General features: G+C 45.3%; 1 protein-coding gene across 1 annotated transcript in view; it reads left to right on the plus strand.

The window, feature by feature from the left end:
* LOC137642905 (bolA-like protein 3) overlaps positions 1-14,497 on the plus strand; it is a 78,506-nt gene that overhangs the window by 48,731 nt on the left and 15,278 nt on the right. Inside the window, exon 3 of the mRNA XM_068375773.1 lies at positions 7,741-7,829. Within this exon, the coding sequence (XP_068231874.1) occupies positions 7,741-7,829 (89 nt within the window). The remainder of the gene's footprint in view (positions 1-7,740; positions 7,830-14,497) is intronic.

Raw genomic sequence — 14,497 nt, forward strand, 5'->3', positions numbered from 1 at the left:
CAGTTCTTTTTCCGGCTTCTCCCTATCAGGAAAGACAGACCAAGTGTCTCGAGAAGGTCCGAAGTTTCCTGGACAAGAAGAGGAGTGTATGAGTTTGCTGGGAACTCTCTCCTCACTTGAGCAGTTTGTCTCACTGGAGAGACTCCATCTAAGGCCTTTACAGCACTTTCTTTCAAAGATGTGAAACAGAAAGACACAGGAAGACTCCTTTTCCTTCCCTATTCCAGCAGAGGTCAAGGATCATCTGAAGTGATGGCTGGATCCAGCCTTGTTGGAGGAAGGGATCTCCCTGTACAAGAAGAACCCAGACCTAGTGTTGTTTTTGGACGCGTAAGAGTCAGGTTGGGGAGCAACACTAGGAAGCAAGGAGGTCTCAGGCTCTTGGGAAGAAAGTCAGTTGGGATGGCACATCAACAACAAGGAGCTGATGGCCATTCTTCTAGGGCTAAAGGCCTTCAAAGACTCAGTGTCAGGGAAGATTGTGGAGGTCAACTCAGACAACACCACAGCTCTTGCGTACATCAGGAAGCAAGGGGGGACTCACTTTCTGTCTCTGTTCAAAACAGCAATGGAGCTCCTTCTTTGGGCGAAGGAGAACAAGGTAGATCTGCTGACGAGATTTGTACAGGGACAGAGGAAGGTGAGGGCGGAAATGCTCAGCAGGAAAGGGCAGGTTCTTCCCACAGAATGGACCCTCAACCAACAGGTCTGTCAGAGTCTCTGGAGGCTGTGGGGGAGACCCTTAGTAGACCTTTTCGCCTCCAACTTGAACAAGAGGATCCTCAACTATTGCTCCCTTGTTCCGGACAAGGAGGCAATAGCGGTGGACGCCTTTTTGATGGATTAGACGGGGATGGACACATATGCCTTTCCCCCGTTCAAGATCATCAGTCTGGTCGTCAGGAAATTCGCCCTCCTTGATTCGGGACGAATGATCCTAGTAGCTCCATTCTGGCCAACGAGAGAATGGTTTACAAAAGTGGTAGACATGTTGATGGACTTCCCAAGAAGCCTTCCTGCAAGTCCAAAGCTGCTCAGACAACCCCACTTCGAGAGGTATCATCAAAACCCCCTCGCTCTCAAACTGACTGCCTTCAGACTATCGAGAAGCTTGTCAGAGCGAGAGGATTTTCGGCGCAAGCTGCAAAAGCTATCGCCAGAGCGAGGAGGGTCTCTTCACAAAGAGTCTACCAATCCAAGTGGGAGACTTTTAGAGCTTGGTGTAGGAAGCACAAGGTTTCCTCATCCACTACCTCTGTGAGTCAGATTGCTGTTTTTTGGTTATACCTCAGACAGGACGCTAAGCTGGCAGTGTCCACAATCAAAGGGTACAGAAGTATTCTCTATACAGTCTGTCGACATAGAGGCTTAGATTTGTCTCACGATAAGGACTTGCAAAACCTCGTGAAGTCTTTTGAGACAACCAAACAGGTTCAGTTAAAGCCCCCTTCTTGGAACCTGGATGTGGCTCTTAAATTTCTTTGCACCAAGAGATTTGAACCCATCTCACAAGCTTCTCTTAGATAGGTTACGAAGAAAACCCTCTTCCTTATGGCCCTAGCCACAGCTATAAGGGTCAGTGAGGTCCATGCGATTGTAAAACAGGTAGGCTTCAATCAGAATGGAGCGGTTTGTGCCTTAAGAATGGATTTCCTCGCCAAGAACGAGAACCCTTCAGAGCCCTGGCCAAGGACTTTTGAGGTTCCTAACCTTACTAACCTAGTGGGTCAAGAGCAAGAGAGGCTCCTCTGTCCAGTTAGAGCCCTCAAAGCTTACTTGTCTCACACTAAGAATGTGAGAGGCTCTTCTAACTCCTTGTGGTGTTCGGTGAAGGATCCGCAAAAGCCCCTTTCAAAGAACGCTTTGTCTTTTTTCCTGAGGGAAGTTATAAGAGAAGCGCATATCTTGTGTGAGGAAGAGCACTTCGGCCTTTTAAAAGTGCAGGCTCACGAAGTGAGAGCCATTGCGACTTCGCTTGCTTATCGCAAGAACATGTCGGTCAGACAAATTATGGATCCAACGTTCTGGAGAAGCAATTCTGTGTTCGCCTCTCATTACCTCAGAGAGGTGAGAGTGGATTATGAGAAATGCTATACCTTGGGCCCATACGTAGCTACGGCTTCTGTATTAGGCAAAGGAGTTACTACCTTCCCTCAACCTTAATTTTTGTATGCCTGTGTGTGGGTTGGTGTTTTTAATGGTTGTCTGAGGACGTCGACTTGTGGTACAGTCACCTCAGTCTAGATAGATAATTGATATCTATTCTGCAAAGGTTAGGTGGTTAGTTTTTGTAAGGTTGCAGTTTTTAATATAAGGGTAGTAGGTAGTTCTGAAGTCTAGTCAGATTGTTGGTCTCACCCCGTTGACAGACTCGATTGAGTGGTTTCAGCATGGCAGGTCCCATCCTGGCTGACACTCCTAAGGGAAAGCGACTCAAGAGGCAGGAACCTTTGAAGTCAGCTACCTTAGCAGGCAAGGAATCAAGGTCTTTTTTTATCCTACAACTTTTTGTTGTTTCCCTAACGATGTTTACTGTCTATCACCCTCCTCCAAGTGTGTGAATCAGCTATTTATATATATAACTGCCAGGTAAGTTCTATTCATAAAAATGGAGTTTTTATGATAAAACAAAGTTTTATGAATACTTACCTGGCAGTTATATATATATTCTAAGGCCCACCCACCTCCCCTCAGGAGACAGGTCGGGCATAGATGATCTGAAGAACAGAAAACGGGAATGATTCCAAGTACCACCCTGTAAGGGTTGTTAACCACCTAACCGCACAACCACCACAAGGCGGTTGCCGCGATTTTTGAAAAATTCTGCTGAAAGTCAGAGACTATAGCTATATATATATAACTGCCAGGTAAGTATTCATAAAACTTTGTTTTATCATAAAAACTCCATATTGCACATAAACAGTCCTAACTGGACAAATCTGGTTGTATGGCTTGCCGATAGGTGTATCTTTCATGCCACAGTACCTTCTTCCAATTCTGACACTACTTCTCATAAGTAGTAGTAGAAGTCTAAAATGAAGGTCAATTGCAAGAAATCATATCTGGTTTCTAGTGACTTCACTCTTCCAGGAGAGGCAGATGGTACAGTACTCACCCGGTGGAAGGTGTCCTGTTGGTTAGGTGACCAGAGAGTAAGCCAGGTGTGATGACTGCTGCTATCACACTGGTAGCACATGAAGGCTCCTTCTCCTCTCAGAGCTCCGGCTTTGGTGGTCAGGTAGTAATGGAATTTAAGCTTCAACCTTTCTAATTCCATGCTTTTCATTACAGGACCATCTCGGTCTGACACCTCTCACAGTCGTTTGGTTGGTAGTGTAGTCCCAGGTCTATGTTTGGTTGGTCCCTCTTTTGTCGTACTTCCGACCTTGTTTGGTTGGTCCCTCTTTTGTCATACTTCCGATCTTATTTGGTTGGTTCCTCTTTTGCCGTACTTCCTATCTTATTTGGTTGGTCCCTCTTTTGTCGTACTTCTGACCTTATTTGGTTGGTCCCTCTTTTGTTGTACTTCCTACCTTATTTGATTGGTCCCACTTTTGTTGTACTTCCTACCTTATTTGGTTGGTCCTTTTTTGTTCGTACTTCCGACCTTATTTGGTTGGTCCCTCTTTTGTCGTACTTCCTACCTTATTTGGTTGGTCCCTCTTTTGTCGTACTTCCTACCTTATTTGATTGGTCCCTTTTTGTTCGTACTTCCTACCTTATTTGGTTGGTCCCTCTTTTGTTGTACTTCTGACCTCTAAGCTGGGCCAGACACCCATACCTAGGCACCAGTGGCAAGGATGCATGGTACCTCTTCTTACTTCTATAGGTAGGCTGTTGTTGCCAGGGAACATTCTGATACTGACTTGGGCAAAGACCATTCGTAGATCAGTCTGTAATGTATAAGTTCCTGGATCCAGGGGATGAGACACAATTTTACAAGTGATTTGGGTAATTGTTTACAACACCACGCTCTCCATTTACTCCAAAATAATGCAATCCTGCAGTTTTCATTTTCTTGCACAGTAATTAGGGGGTTATTTAAATTCTGAGAAAGCAATAATTAGTAAGATATGTTGAGGAAGGGGGAGGGGGTTATAAAAAGAAAATAGCTCGGTTCCCTCACTAAACGACTTGGAACTGACATGTCAACATAGTCAACCAAACAGAATTCGTGATGCCAGCGTACATAAACAGAGGTTCGTGATGCCAGCGTACATTTGATGTACTGTATATTCAAAATATACTTAATTAAAAATGGATTAATTACTCAAGTGTCCATAAAATATGCAATTTACAAATAGTGACACTTCTGAGTAATCACTCAAATTTTGATTAAGTATATTTTGAATGTACCGTATATCAAATGTACGCTGGCATCACGAACTTCTGTTTATGTACGCTGGCATCACGAAGTCTGTTTGGTTGACTATGCTGACATGTCAGTTCCAAGTCGTTTAGTGAGGAAACTGAGCTATTTTCTTTTTACGACCCCTTCCCCCTTCCTCAACATAACTTGCTGATTATTGCTTTCCCAGAATTTAAATAACCACCTAATTACTGTGCAAGAAAATGAGAACTGCAGGATTGCATTATTTTGTAGTAAATGGAAAGCATGGTGTTGTAAACAATTACCATGATTTGATTCGAAGAAAGACCTAATCCTTGTCCAGTCCTAAAGAAGTCAGAGAACCCCCGAGTCTGAGTGCTTCTTAGTGTAGGTTCTTCCCCTCATTAGTGAGTGTATGGAACTCTGTGAGGCAGTCACAGCTCTTCTGTCCAGGAAGATTTTGGTCATTGACAAGCAATTCAACGCCCCTCAAGAATTGAAGCCAGTAGAAGAGCGTTTGCAAATAGTTTAAACTTCTGAAGTTCCACCAATTCAATTAGAAGATTTGGAAAATCTTTCCACAATTTGGTCAAAGGTGAAATAAAACTTCTAGAATACTGTGTAGTATTGAGCCTTATGATGGAGAAGGGAAGACTGTTCGAGCTAGTTGCATAACTACTGCAGAACTATCTACAGGATGGTGTAGTTTCATAAACACTCACCTGTTCGTGTGCACTATCAGAAGAACTATACTCCTGGAAGCCACACGCTACAATAGTCCACATGCATTGGGAATCTGCTCGCATCGATAAAACAGGAATTCAGGCACTCCTGGAATCCACACTCGCCTGCTTTCTACCCTTGCCAGGAATCTGTGTGCACCTAGGATGCATATATCTAGTTGTTGATGTAGGTGCAATCAGTTGGAGTATATCGTGATTGTAATCTCCTCGTTCATTCGAGGATGTTACATATTTTTCAGAGTAAAGGGATGTATCAAGAACAGTACATACGGAGAATGTACCTAACATGTCACTCATTAAATAAATATACAACAGGACAGTATGTACCCAGAGGAGCAGTACGTACCAGAAATGTACCTAACATACCACTCTTTTTGAAAGGAAGTGCCAAAAAGAACGGTTATGTACCATAAGGAGCAGTACGTACTGGGAACGCAGAGTTGTTTCAATATGTAGTTCTTTCTAGTACTTAGTCTTGTACAAGATTGAACACTTGCTCCTGTATGAGACTGAATGCTTGCTCTTGTACGAGACCGAAGAGTTGCTCCTGTACGAGACCGAACACTTGCTCTTGTACGTGACTGAACACATGCTCCTGTACAAGACCGAACACTTGCTCTTGTACGTGACTGAATACATGCTCCTGTACAAGACCAAACACTTGTTCCTGTACGAGACCGAGCACTTGCTTTCGTTGAGAATGAACACTTGCTTTTCGTTCAAGATAGAGAGCGCCGTCCTATCTATGTTCTGTCGTCAGATTTCGAGGAAGCTTATAAATAGACAACACCCCAACTCCCCCTAATGAATACCGAGCAAGACATTCTCGTCTCTTAGTTCTAGACGACCCATCCTGCCGAGACTAGTCATTGGATATACCTCATTGAAAAATCTGCTTCTTGTTTGTTCAGCGAAGTTAAACATCGTTAGGCTTAATTATTACTTAGATCATGTACTGCTTGACTCGCCAAATCTATCTACGCTTCAGTGAACGGAATGTACAAGTCATAGGGCTCCTGTTACATGCTTTCATTCAGCACTATGTTGATGTAGCGATTTCATTTCTAGGTGCACAGAGCTTTCTGGCATTCCAAAGCCAATCTTCGGCACTAAATCCTCACACTCATAGAGCGGATTGTGACAAGGGACCTTCCTATTCATCCTTGGTTTTCTGATGAAGCAGGCAACTTCTCTTGACTGCTCTGCATGTGCTTACGGTCATCAAAACTCCATATGGCTTTCATACTCTTTGTTCGGGTTTTTTTTTGGGCCGTTTGCCTCACTCTCCTGTTGCTTCTTGGAGCGTCACTGCTAATTCTGATCCTGCAACTTAGAATGTAACTATAAGCACACCTTAAACTTACCCAGAGGTTGCTCCTGCTCATCTGGGTCTTGCAACCTCTACCTTCTTTCCTTATGGGGAAATTCATCCTCTTAATTCTGTTAAGAAATATAATCTTCAAATGAGTGAGAGCTGGTGGCATAGGAACCACAGACTCTGCAACCATGAAATTTAGTAATAAAGGTAGATACAGAAAATCCTTAACTTACAAACTTAAAAGGTTCCAAGAAGCTGTTTGTAGGCTTCAGCTAACTTTTATGCTTACGACTCTCATCTGCAAAATTCAGCAGGTGGTCCTGTTTCATATTGCAAATGAAGTCTTGCTTACTGCCTTAGGTTATTCAATATTGTTTTATGACAGTATTTCATTATGAACTTTCAATACAGTATTTGAGATTCATGATTTCCATTGAATTTGGGTTTGTAAGTTGAGGATCTTCCACATGTTTCGTATTAGTACACATTTAGCAGTAAATTTACTCAGAAGCACAGTGTAATGGCATAATTTGATCAAACAATTCAGTTTAAAATTTCATCCTCACTTGGCATATTATTATTATTATTATTATTATTATTATTATTATTATTATTATTATTATTATTATTATTATTATTGGCTAAGCTACAACCCTAGTTGGAAAAGCAGGATGCTATAAGCCTGAGGGCTCCAACAGGGTAAAATAGCCTGTGAGGAAAGGAAATAAGGAAACTATAAGAGAAATAATTAACAATTCAAATAAAATATTCAAGAACAGTAACAACATTGAAATAAATTTTTCGTATATAATCTATAAAACTGTATTGTCTTATTGTTTTCCCTCTTATGGTGTACTAGCCTCTTGGCTAGTACAGTGGTAACATGTTTGCCTAGCATTCATATGGCAGCTGATCAATCCTAGCCCGTGAACGTGAGTTTAAGTTGTTTACTGGGGAGGCCATTTTTGTGGTTGGGCACCACATTGGGGGCTGGGCTTCCCGGCTGACGTTCTGGTGAGCATCTATTCTGATGAAACTGGAACTGCAAACAGACACCTTTAACCTTTAATATAGTAGAAATAATGTTACAGTATTTAAGATTTTTATGGAATCATTTTTTATTTGCATAAAATATTTTAACTTAACAATGCTACGTTTGTATCCATCATAATCTTGAATAAAGTTTACTTAACGGTGATTAATGAACAAGATGTACAGTGTTTTACTATAAATCCTTTTTTTATGATGTTAAATGAGGACATATGATAGTATGGTTATGAATATTTTTTTTACTATGAATAATGTTTTTTTTTTTAATTATTTCATTGATTGAAATATTTATTTTGCAGGAGGCTGTGGTTCAATGTATGAAGTTTGGGTGGAATCCATAGATTTCAAAGGGTTGAATAGAGTTAAACAGCATAAACTGATTACTCAGGTATGTTCTTGAATATTCAGAAACATTTTATTTTGGAGAGGAGTACCATTATTTCATGAATCTGTTTACTATTGTTTTCTTAGATTTAAACATGTTTCCACTTCTTACTCCATTCAATTTGATTTTAATAATTTTTTTTAGTATAATTTGCTTTTTCAATATTAATCTTACCCGATGATCATGTAGCTGCAACTCTGTTGCCCGACAGAAAAAACCTAAGGTCGGGATACGCCAGCGATCGCTATACAGGTGGGGGTGTACAACAACAGCGCCATCTGTCGAGTAGGTACTCAGGTACTTCTTGTCAACAAGAACCAATTTTTCCTCTGTCGTGCCACCGGCAAGACCTACTTGGATACGCTGTTGTTTCTGGAGTTGATTTCACGCTTTTGGTGATGTATTCTCTCTAGATATTAGCTTTCGCTGTACAGGAGTTATTATCATTAGCTTATCAAGCTTTTTTGATTAGTTTTGGATTAATTGTTGACGACTTTTGATAGATTTTGGATTCCCCCCTGGCTAATTCAAGATGTCTGACCATTCTCAAGTCCCTAAGTACAGGCAGTGTAGCGCTAGGGACTGTTCTAGGCGTCTTCCGAAGGCCTCTATAGATCCTCACACCGTTTGTTCCAATTGTAGGGGTAAATCCTGTCAATTGGAAGATCGATGTGATGAATGCGCTGGGCTTTCGGAATTCGATTTTAATGAATTCCTAAAGAATGCACGTAGGCTAGAGAAGGATAGGATCAGGAGGAGTTCGTCTCGCTCAATTGATTTTTCCTCTCCCCATGCCCCTCAACCTATTCCTTCCCCTGTAGTGGTGACTCCCGACCCTGCTACTAGTGCTCAACCCTCGATGGCGGACATGATGCGTGCCATTCAGGCTCTTGGTGACAGAGTGGAGTCATTAGCTAATGACCGGAATCAACTTTTGGCCGATGTCAAAGAGTTGAAAGAGAAAAGTGCAGTGGGAAGTGTAGTGAGTGCAAGTGCGGTGAAAAGTGTCAGTGTCAGTGTTACGCATGAGGGTGCATCTGTTCGTGCCAGTCGTCCTCCCAGTCCGGGACCTCTTGCAAGCTCCCAAGCCCAGGGGAGAAGCAATGTCGAAGGACCAAAGGGTTCGACAGGCCTTGATCAGCGTACGGATGTACCCTCAGTGGTTGCGGACGTATCTTGCAGAGATCGTCCCATCCACAAACAGACGAGTGAGCCCATTCATTCCTCGTCTGTGGAAGAAGTTTCTAGGAAGAAACGTTGGACCAAGGTCTCACGACCTCTCAAGCGCAAGGTCCCATCCGAGCGAGTCCAACGGCCCAGGTGTAGCCACTGGGTCAGTTCGGACTCGCCGCAGTCTTCCGAAGACTGCACACCTCCCAAGAGAGGTAGAGTGGTTCCGCAGCAGGCAATCACTCCGTCTGTTGCCGCACCAACCACGGTAGACCCTAAGTGGTCTATGCTGCAGACTATGCAGTCTCAGCTTGCTTCCTTCATGCAGGAGTATCGTGCTGAGAAGGTTGACACTGCACCTGTTAACCTACAACCTGCCACGGTTGTGCGCTCAGCAGATACTGCGGCTGCCTGCTCCCACACTCCGCCTGTGAGAGCTCCACCACTGATGCGCAGTCGACCCTGCCAGACGCATGTTGACGTTAGCCGACATGCGGCACCCTCCGTTGACATGCGTGAGCTACCGCATCAGCAGTGGGAAGGTGCTGTCAAGCTGCCGTGTTTTGACGCAATGCGGCAGTCTCCGCAACCCACGGCAGTCCCTCCCACGCACCAGCACTCCGCTTTTGTTGTTGCCAGCTCTCAGACTGAACAGCAGCGGCATGATGTTGGATCCAGTGCAGCTACGCATGCACCCGTGCTGCCGGATTCAGCCGTTCAGCTTTCTGCTCCACCTTTGCCACTTCCTCCTCAACATTCGGATGAAGGAGTATCTGATGACGACGAAGCTGCGCATTTGGACGATCCGCACTCCGACATAGAAGAACCCAAGTCTACGCCTCCCTCCTTAGACTTTAGGAAGGTCCTTGCCCTGTTTAGGGAGTTGTATCCGGACCAGTTTGTGTCTGCAACCCCGCGCTCACCTCCCTCGGAGTTCGCTTTAGGCATGCAGTCAGCAGCTCCTGCCTTTACGAAACTCGTACTCGCGCGCTCATCCAAGAGAGCTTTAAGGGTACTGGGAGAGTGGTTGCAGTCCAAGAAGCAACTGGGGAAGACAGCCTTCATCTTTCCACCTACCAAGCTTGCTTCCAAATCTAGCGTCTGGTATGCCACGGGAGAGGAACCCGGCTTGGGAGTTCCTGCCTCTGCCCAGGGCGACTTCTCAAGTCTGGTTGACTCTCCCCGCAGGCTGGCTATGAGACGTTCCAAGATTTGCTGGTCCTTTTCGGACATGGACCATCTGTTGAAGGGAGTTTTTCGTGCTTTTGAGATCTTCAACTTCCTGGACTGGTGTTTGGGAGCGTTAAGCAGAAAGACCTCCCCTTCGGATAAGGACTCTGCCATGCTTATCATGTCATGCATGGACAAAGCCATTCGGGATGGGTCTGGCGAGCTTGCGGCTTCGTACGTGTCCGGAGTGATTAAGAAGCGAGATCACCTTTGCTCCTTCTTGTCTGCGGGGATCACACCATGCCAGAAGTCGGAGTTGATGTTTGCTCCGCTTTCCAAGTGTCTCTTTCCGGAAGAGCTGATCAAGGGGATTGCTGCCTCGTTGATCCAGAAGGATACCCATGACCTGGTGGCGTCTTCCGCACGTAAAGTCACAGCTTTACCTGCCGTGCCTAGACCTAGGATGGACACACCAGCATCTAGGTTCATCCCGCCCTTTCGTGGCAGAACCTCCAGCAGAGGAGGTACCCGTGCCGAAAGTCAACGTGGCAAAAAGAAGAAGGGTTCCAAGTCCTCAAAAGGCAGAATCTGACTGCCTTCCTCTCCAGACAGCAGTGGGAGCCAGGCTCAAGAACTACTGGCAGGCTTGGGAGAACAGAGGTGCAGACGCTCAGTCTGTGAAGTTGCTAAGAGAGGGGTACAGGATTCCGTTCTTGCGCAATCCCCCTCTAGCAACTACTCCCATCAACCTCTCTCCCAACTACAAGGAGGAGGACAAGAGGCTAGCTTTACAGCAAGAGGTGTCTCTCTTGCTACAAAAGGGAGCGGTAGTCATAGTCCGGGACCATCAATCCCCGGGCTTCTACAACCGTCTCTTCCTGGTAGCGAAGAAGACAGGAGGGTGGAGACCGGTGCTGGACGTCAGTGCTCTCAATGCTTTTGTCACCAAGCAGACGTTCACCATGGAGACGACGAAGTCGGTGCTAGCATCGGTCAGGAAGGAAGACTGGATGGTCTCGTTGGACCTAAAAGACGCGTACTTTCACGTCCCCGTCCATCCAGACTCCCAACCTTTCCTAAGGTTCGTCTTTGGAAAGGTCGTTTACCAGTTCCAAGCCCTGTGCTTTGGCCTAAGCACGGCACCTCTTGTGTTTACCAAACTGATGAGGAATATTGCCAAATTCCTGCATTTGGCAGACATCAGAGCCTCCCTCTATTTGGACGACTGGCTTTTAAGAGCTCCGTCAAGTCGTCGCTGTCTGGAGAATCTCAAATGGACTATGGATCTGACCAAGGAATTGGGTCTCCTGGTCAATATAGAGAAGTCCCAACTCGTCCCATCCCAAACCATTGTCTATCTAGGTATGGAGATTCAGAGTCGAGCTTTTCGGGCTTTTCCGTCGGCCCCCAGAATCAGACAAGCCCAAGAATGCATCCAGAGCATGCTGAGAAGGAACCGATGTTCAGTCAGGCAGTGGATGAGTCTAACAGGGACGCTTTCATCGCTGGCCCAGTTCATCGCGTTAGGGAGACTCCACCTCCGCCCCCTTCAGTATCATCTAGCTGCTCACTGGAGAAAGGACATGACGCTAGAAGCGGTCTCTGTTCCTATATCCGAAGAGATGAAGTCTGCGCTGACGTGGTGGAAGAACAGCATTCTTCTCAAGGAAGGTCTACCATTGGCTGTTCAGACCCCCGACCACCTTCTCTTCTCGGACGCATCGGACACGGGCTGGGGTGCGACACTGGACGGACGGGAATGCTCGGGCACGTGGAATCCGGAGCAAAGAACACTTCACATCAACTGCAAGGAGCTATTGGCAGTTCATCTGGCCTTGAGAAACTTCAAGTCCCTCCTTCTAGGCAAGGTGGTGGAGGTGAACTCCGACAACACTACAGCCTTGGCGTACATCTCCAAACAAGGAGGGACTCATTCGAGGAAGTTGTTCGAGATCGCAAGGGACCTCCTCACCTGGTCAAAAGATTGAAAGATATCGCTGGTAACGAGGTTCATTCAAGGCGACATGAATGTCATGGCAGACCGCCTCAGCCGGAAGGGTCAGGTCATCCCCACAGAGTGGACCCTTCACAAGAATGTTTGCAGCAGACTATGGGCCCTGTGGGGTCAGCCCACCATAGATCTGTTCGCTACCTCGATGACCAAGAGGCTCCCAAATTATTGCTCACCGATTCCGGATCCAGCAGCAGTTCACGTAGATGCCTTTCTTCTGGATTGGTCCCATCTAGACCTGTATGCGTTCCCTCCGTTCAAGATTGTCAACAAGGTACTGCAGAAGTTCGCCTCTCACGAAGGGACACGGTTGACGTTGGTTGCTCCCCTCTGGCCCGCGAGAGAATGGTTCACCGAGGTACTGCAATGGCTAGTGGACGTTCCCAGGACTCTTCCTCTAAGAGTGGACCTTCTGCGTCAGCCGCACGTAAAGAAGGTACACCCAAGCCTCCACGCTCTTCGTCTGACTGCCTTCAGACTATCGAAAGACTCTCAAGAGCTAGAGGCTTTTCGAAGGAGGCAGCCAGAGCGATTGCCAGAGCAAGGAGGACATCCACTCTCAAGGTCTACCAGTCAAAATGGGAAGTCTTCCGAAGCTGGTGCAAGGCGAATGCAGTTTCCTCAACCAGTACCTCTGTAACGCAGATAGCTGACTTCCTTTTACATCTAAGGAATGTAAGATCCCTATCAGCTCCTACGATCAAAGGTTACAGAAGCATGTTGGCAGCAGTCTTCCGCCACAGAGGCTTAGATCTTTCCACCAACAAAGATCTACAGGACCTCCTTAAGTCTTTTGAGACCTCAAAGGAGCGTCGGTTAGCCACACCAGGTTGGAACCTAGACGTGGTTTTAAGGTTCCTGATGTCAGCAAGGTTCGAACCGCTTCAATCAGCCTCTTTTAAGGATCTCACATTAAAGACTCTTTTCCTCGTTTGCTTAGCAACAGCTAAAAGAGTCAGTGAGATTCACGCCTTCAGCAGGAACATAGGTTTTACATCTGAAACGGCTACATGTTCCTTACAGCTTGGTTTTTTAGCTAAAAACGAGCTTCCTTCTCGTCCTTGGCCCAAGTCATTCGAGATCCCAAGCCTGTCCAACTTGGTTGGTAACGAACAAGAGAGAGTACTATGCCCAGTAAGAGCTCTTAAGTACTATTTAAGACGTACAAAGCCATTACGAGGACAATCAGAAGCTTTATGGTGTTCTATTAAGAAACCTGCTTTACCGATGTCTAAGAACGCAGTTTCTTATTACATCAGGCTTTTGATTAGAGAGGCCCATTCTCATCTGAAGGAAGAAGACCATGCTTTGCTGAAGGTAAGGACACATGAAGTTAGAGCTGTCGCTACTTCAGTGGCCTTCAAACAGAACCGTTCTCTGCAGAGTGTAATGGATGCAACCTATTGGAGAAGCAAGTCAGTGTTCGCATCATTTTACCTTAAAGATGTCCAGTCTCTTTACGAGAACTGCTACACCCTGGGACCATTCGTAGCAGCGAGTGCAGTAGTAGGTGAGGGCTCAACCACTACATTCCCATAATCCCATAACCTTTTTTAATCTTTCTCTTGAAATGCTTTTTATTGTTGTTTTTGGGTTGTACGGAAGGCTAAGAAGCCTTCCGCATCCTGGTTGATTTGGCGGGTGGTCAAATTCTTTCTTGAGAAGCGCCTAGATTAGAGGTTGTGATGAGGTCCTTTAGTATGGGTTGCAGCCCTTCATACTTCAGCACCTAGGAGTCGCTCAGCATCCTAAGAGGATCGCGAGGCTCAGTAAGGAAGACGTACTTAAAAAGGCAGAGTAATGGTTCAAGTCGACTTCCTTACCAGGTACTTATTTATTTTATGTTTGTTATTTTGAATAACTGCTAAAATGAAATACGGGATACTTAGCTTCTAATGTTAACATGTATGCTGGTCTCCACCCACCCCCCTGGGTGTGAATCAGCTACATGATCATCGGGTAAGATTAATATTGAAAAATGTTATTTTCCTTAGTAAAATAAATTTTTGAATATACTTACCCGATGATCATGAATTTAAGGACCCTCCCTTCCTCCCCATAGAGACCCAGTGGACCGAGGAGAAAATTGGTTCTTGTTGACAAGAAGTACCTGAGTACCTACTCGACAGATGGCGCTGTTGTTGTACACCCCCACCTGTATAGCGATCGCTGGCGTATCCCGACCTTAGGTTTTTTCTGTCGGGCAACAGAGTTGCAGCTACATGATCATCGGGTAAGTATATTCAAAAATTTATTTTACTAAGGAAAATAAAATTTTTAAGATATTTTCATGCAAATTCAAACCATCTTCTTGGGGTTA

Source organism: Palaemon carinicauda, chromosome 1 (genome assembly GCF_036898095.1).
Source record: "Palaemon carinicauda isolate YSFRI2023 chromosome 1, ASM3689809v2, whole genome shotgun sequence".
Classification (NCBI taxonomy): domain Eukaryota; kingdom Metazoa; phylum Arthropoda; class Malacostraca; order Decapoda; family Palaemonidae; genus Palaemon; species Palaemon carinicauda.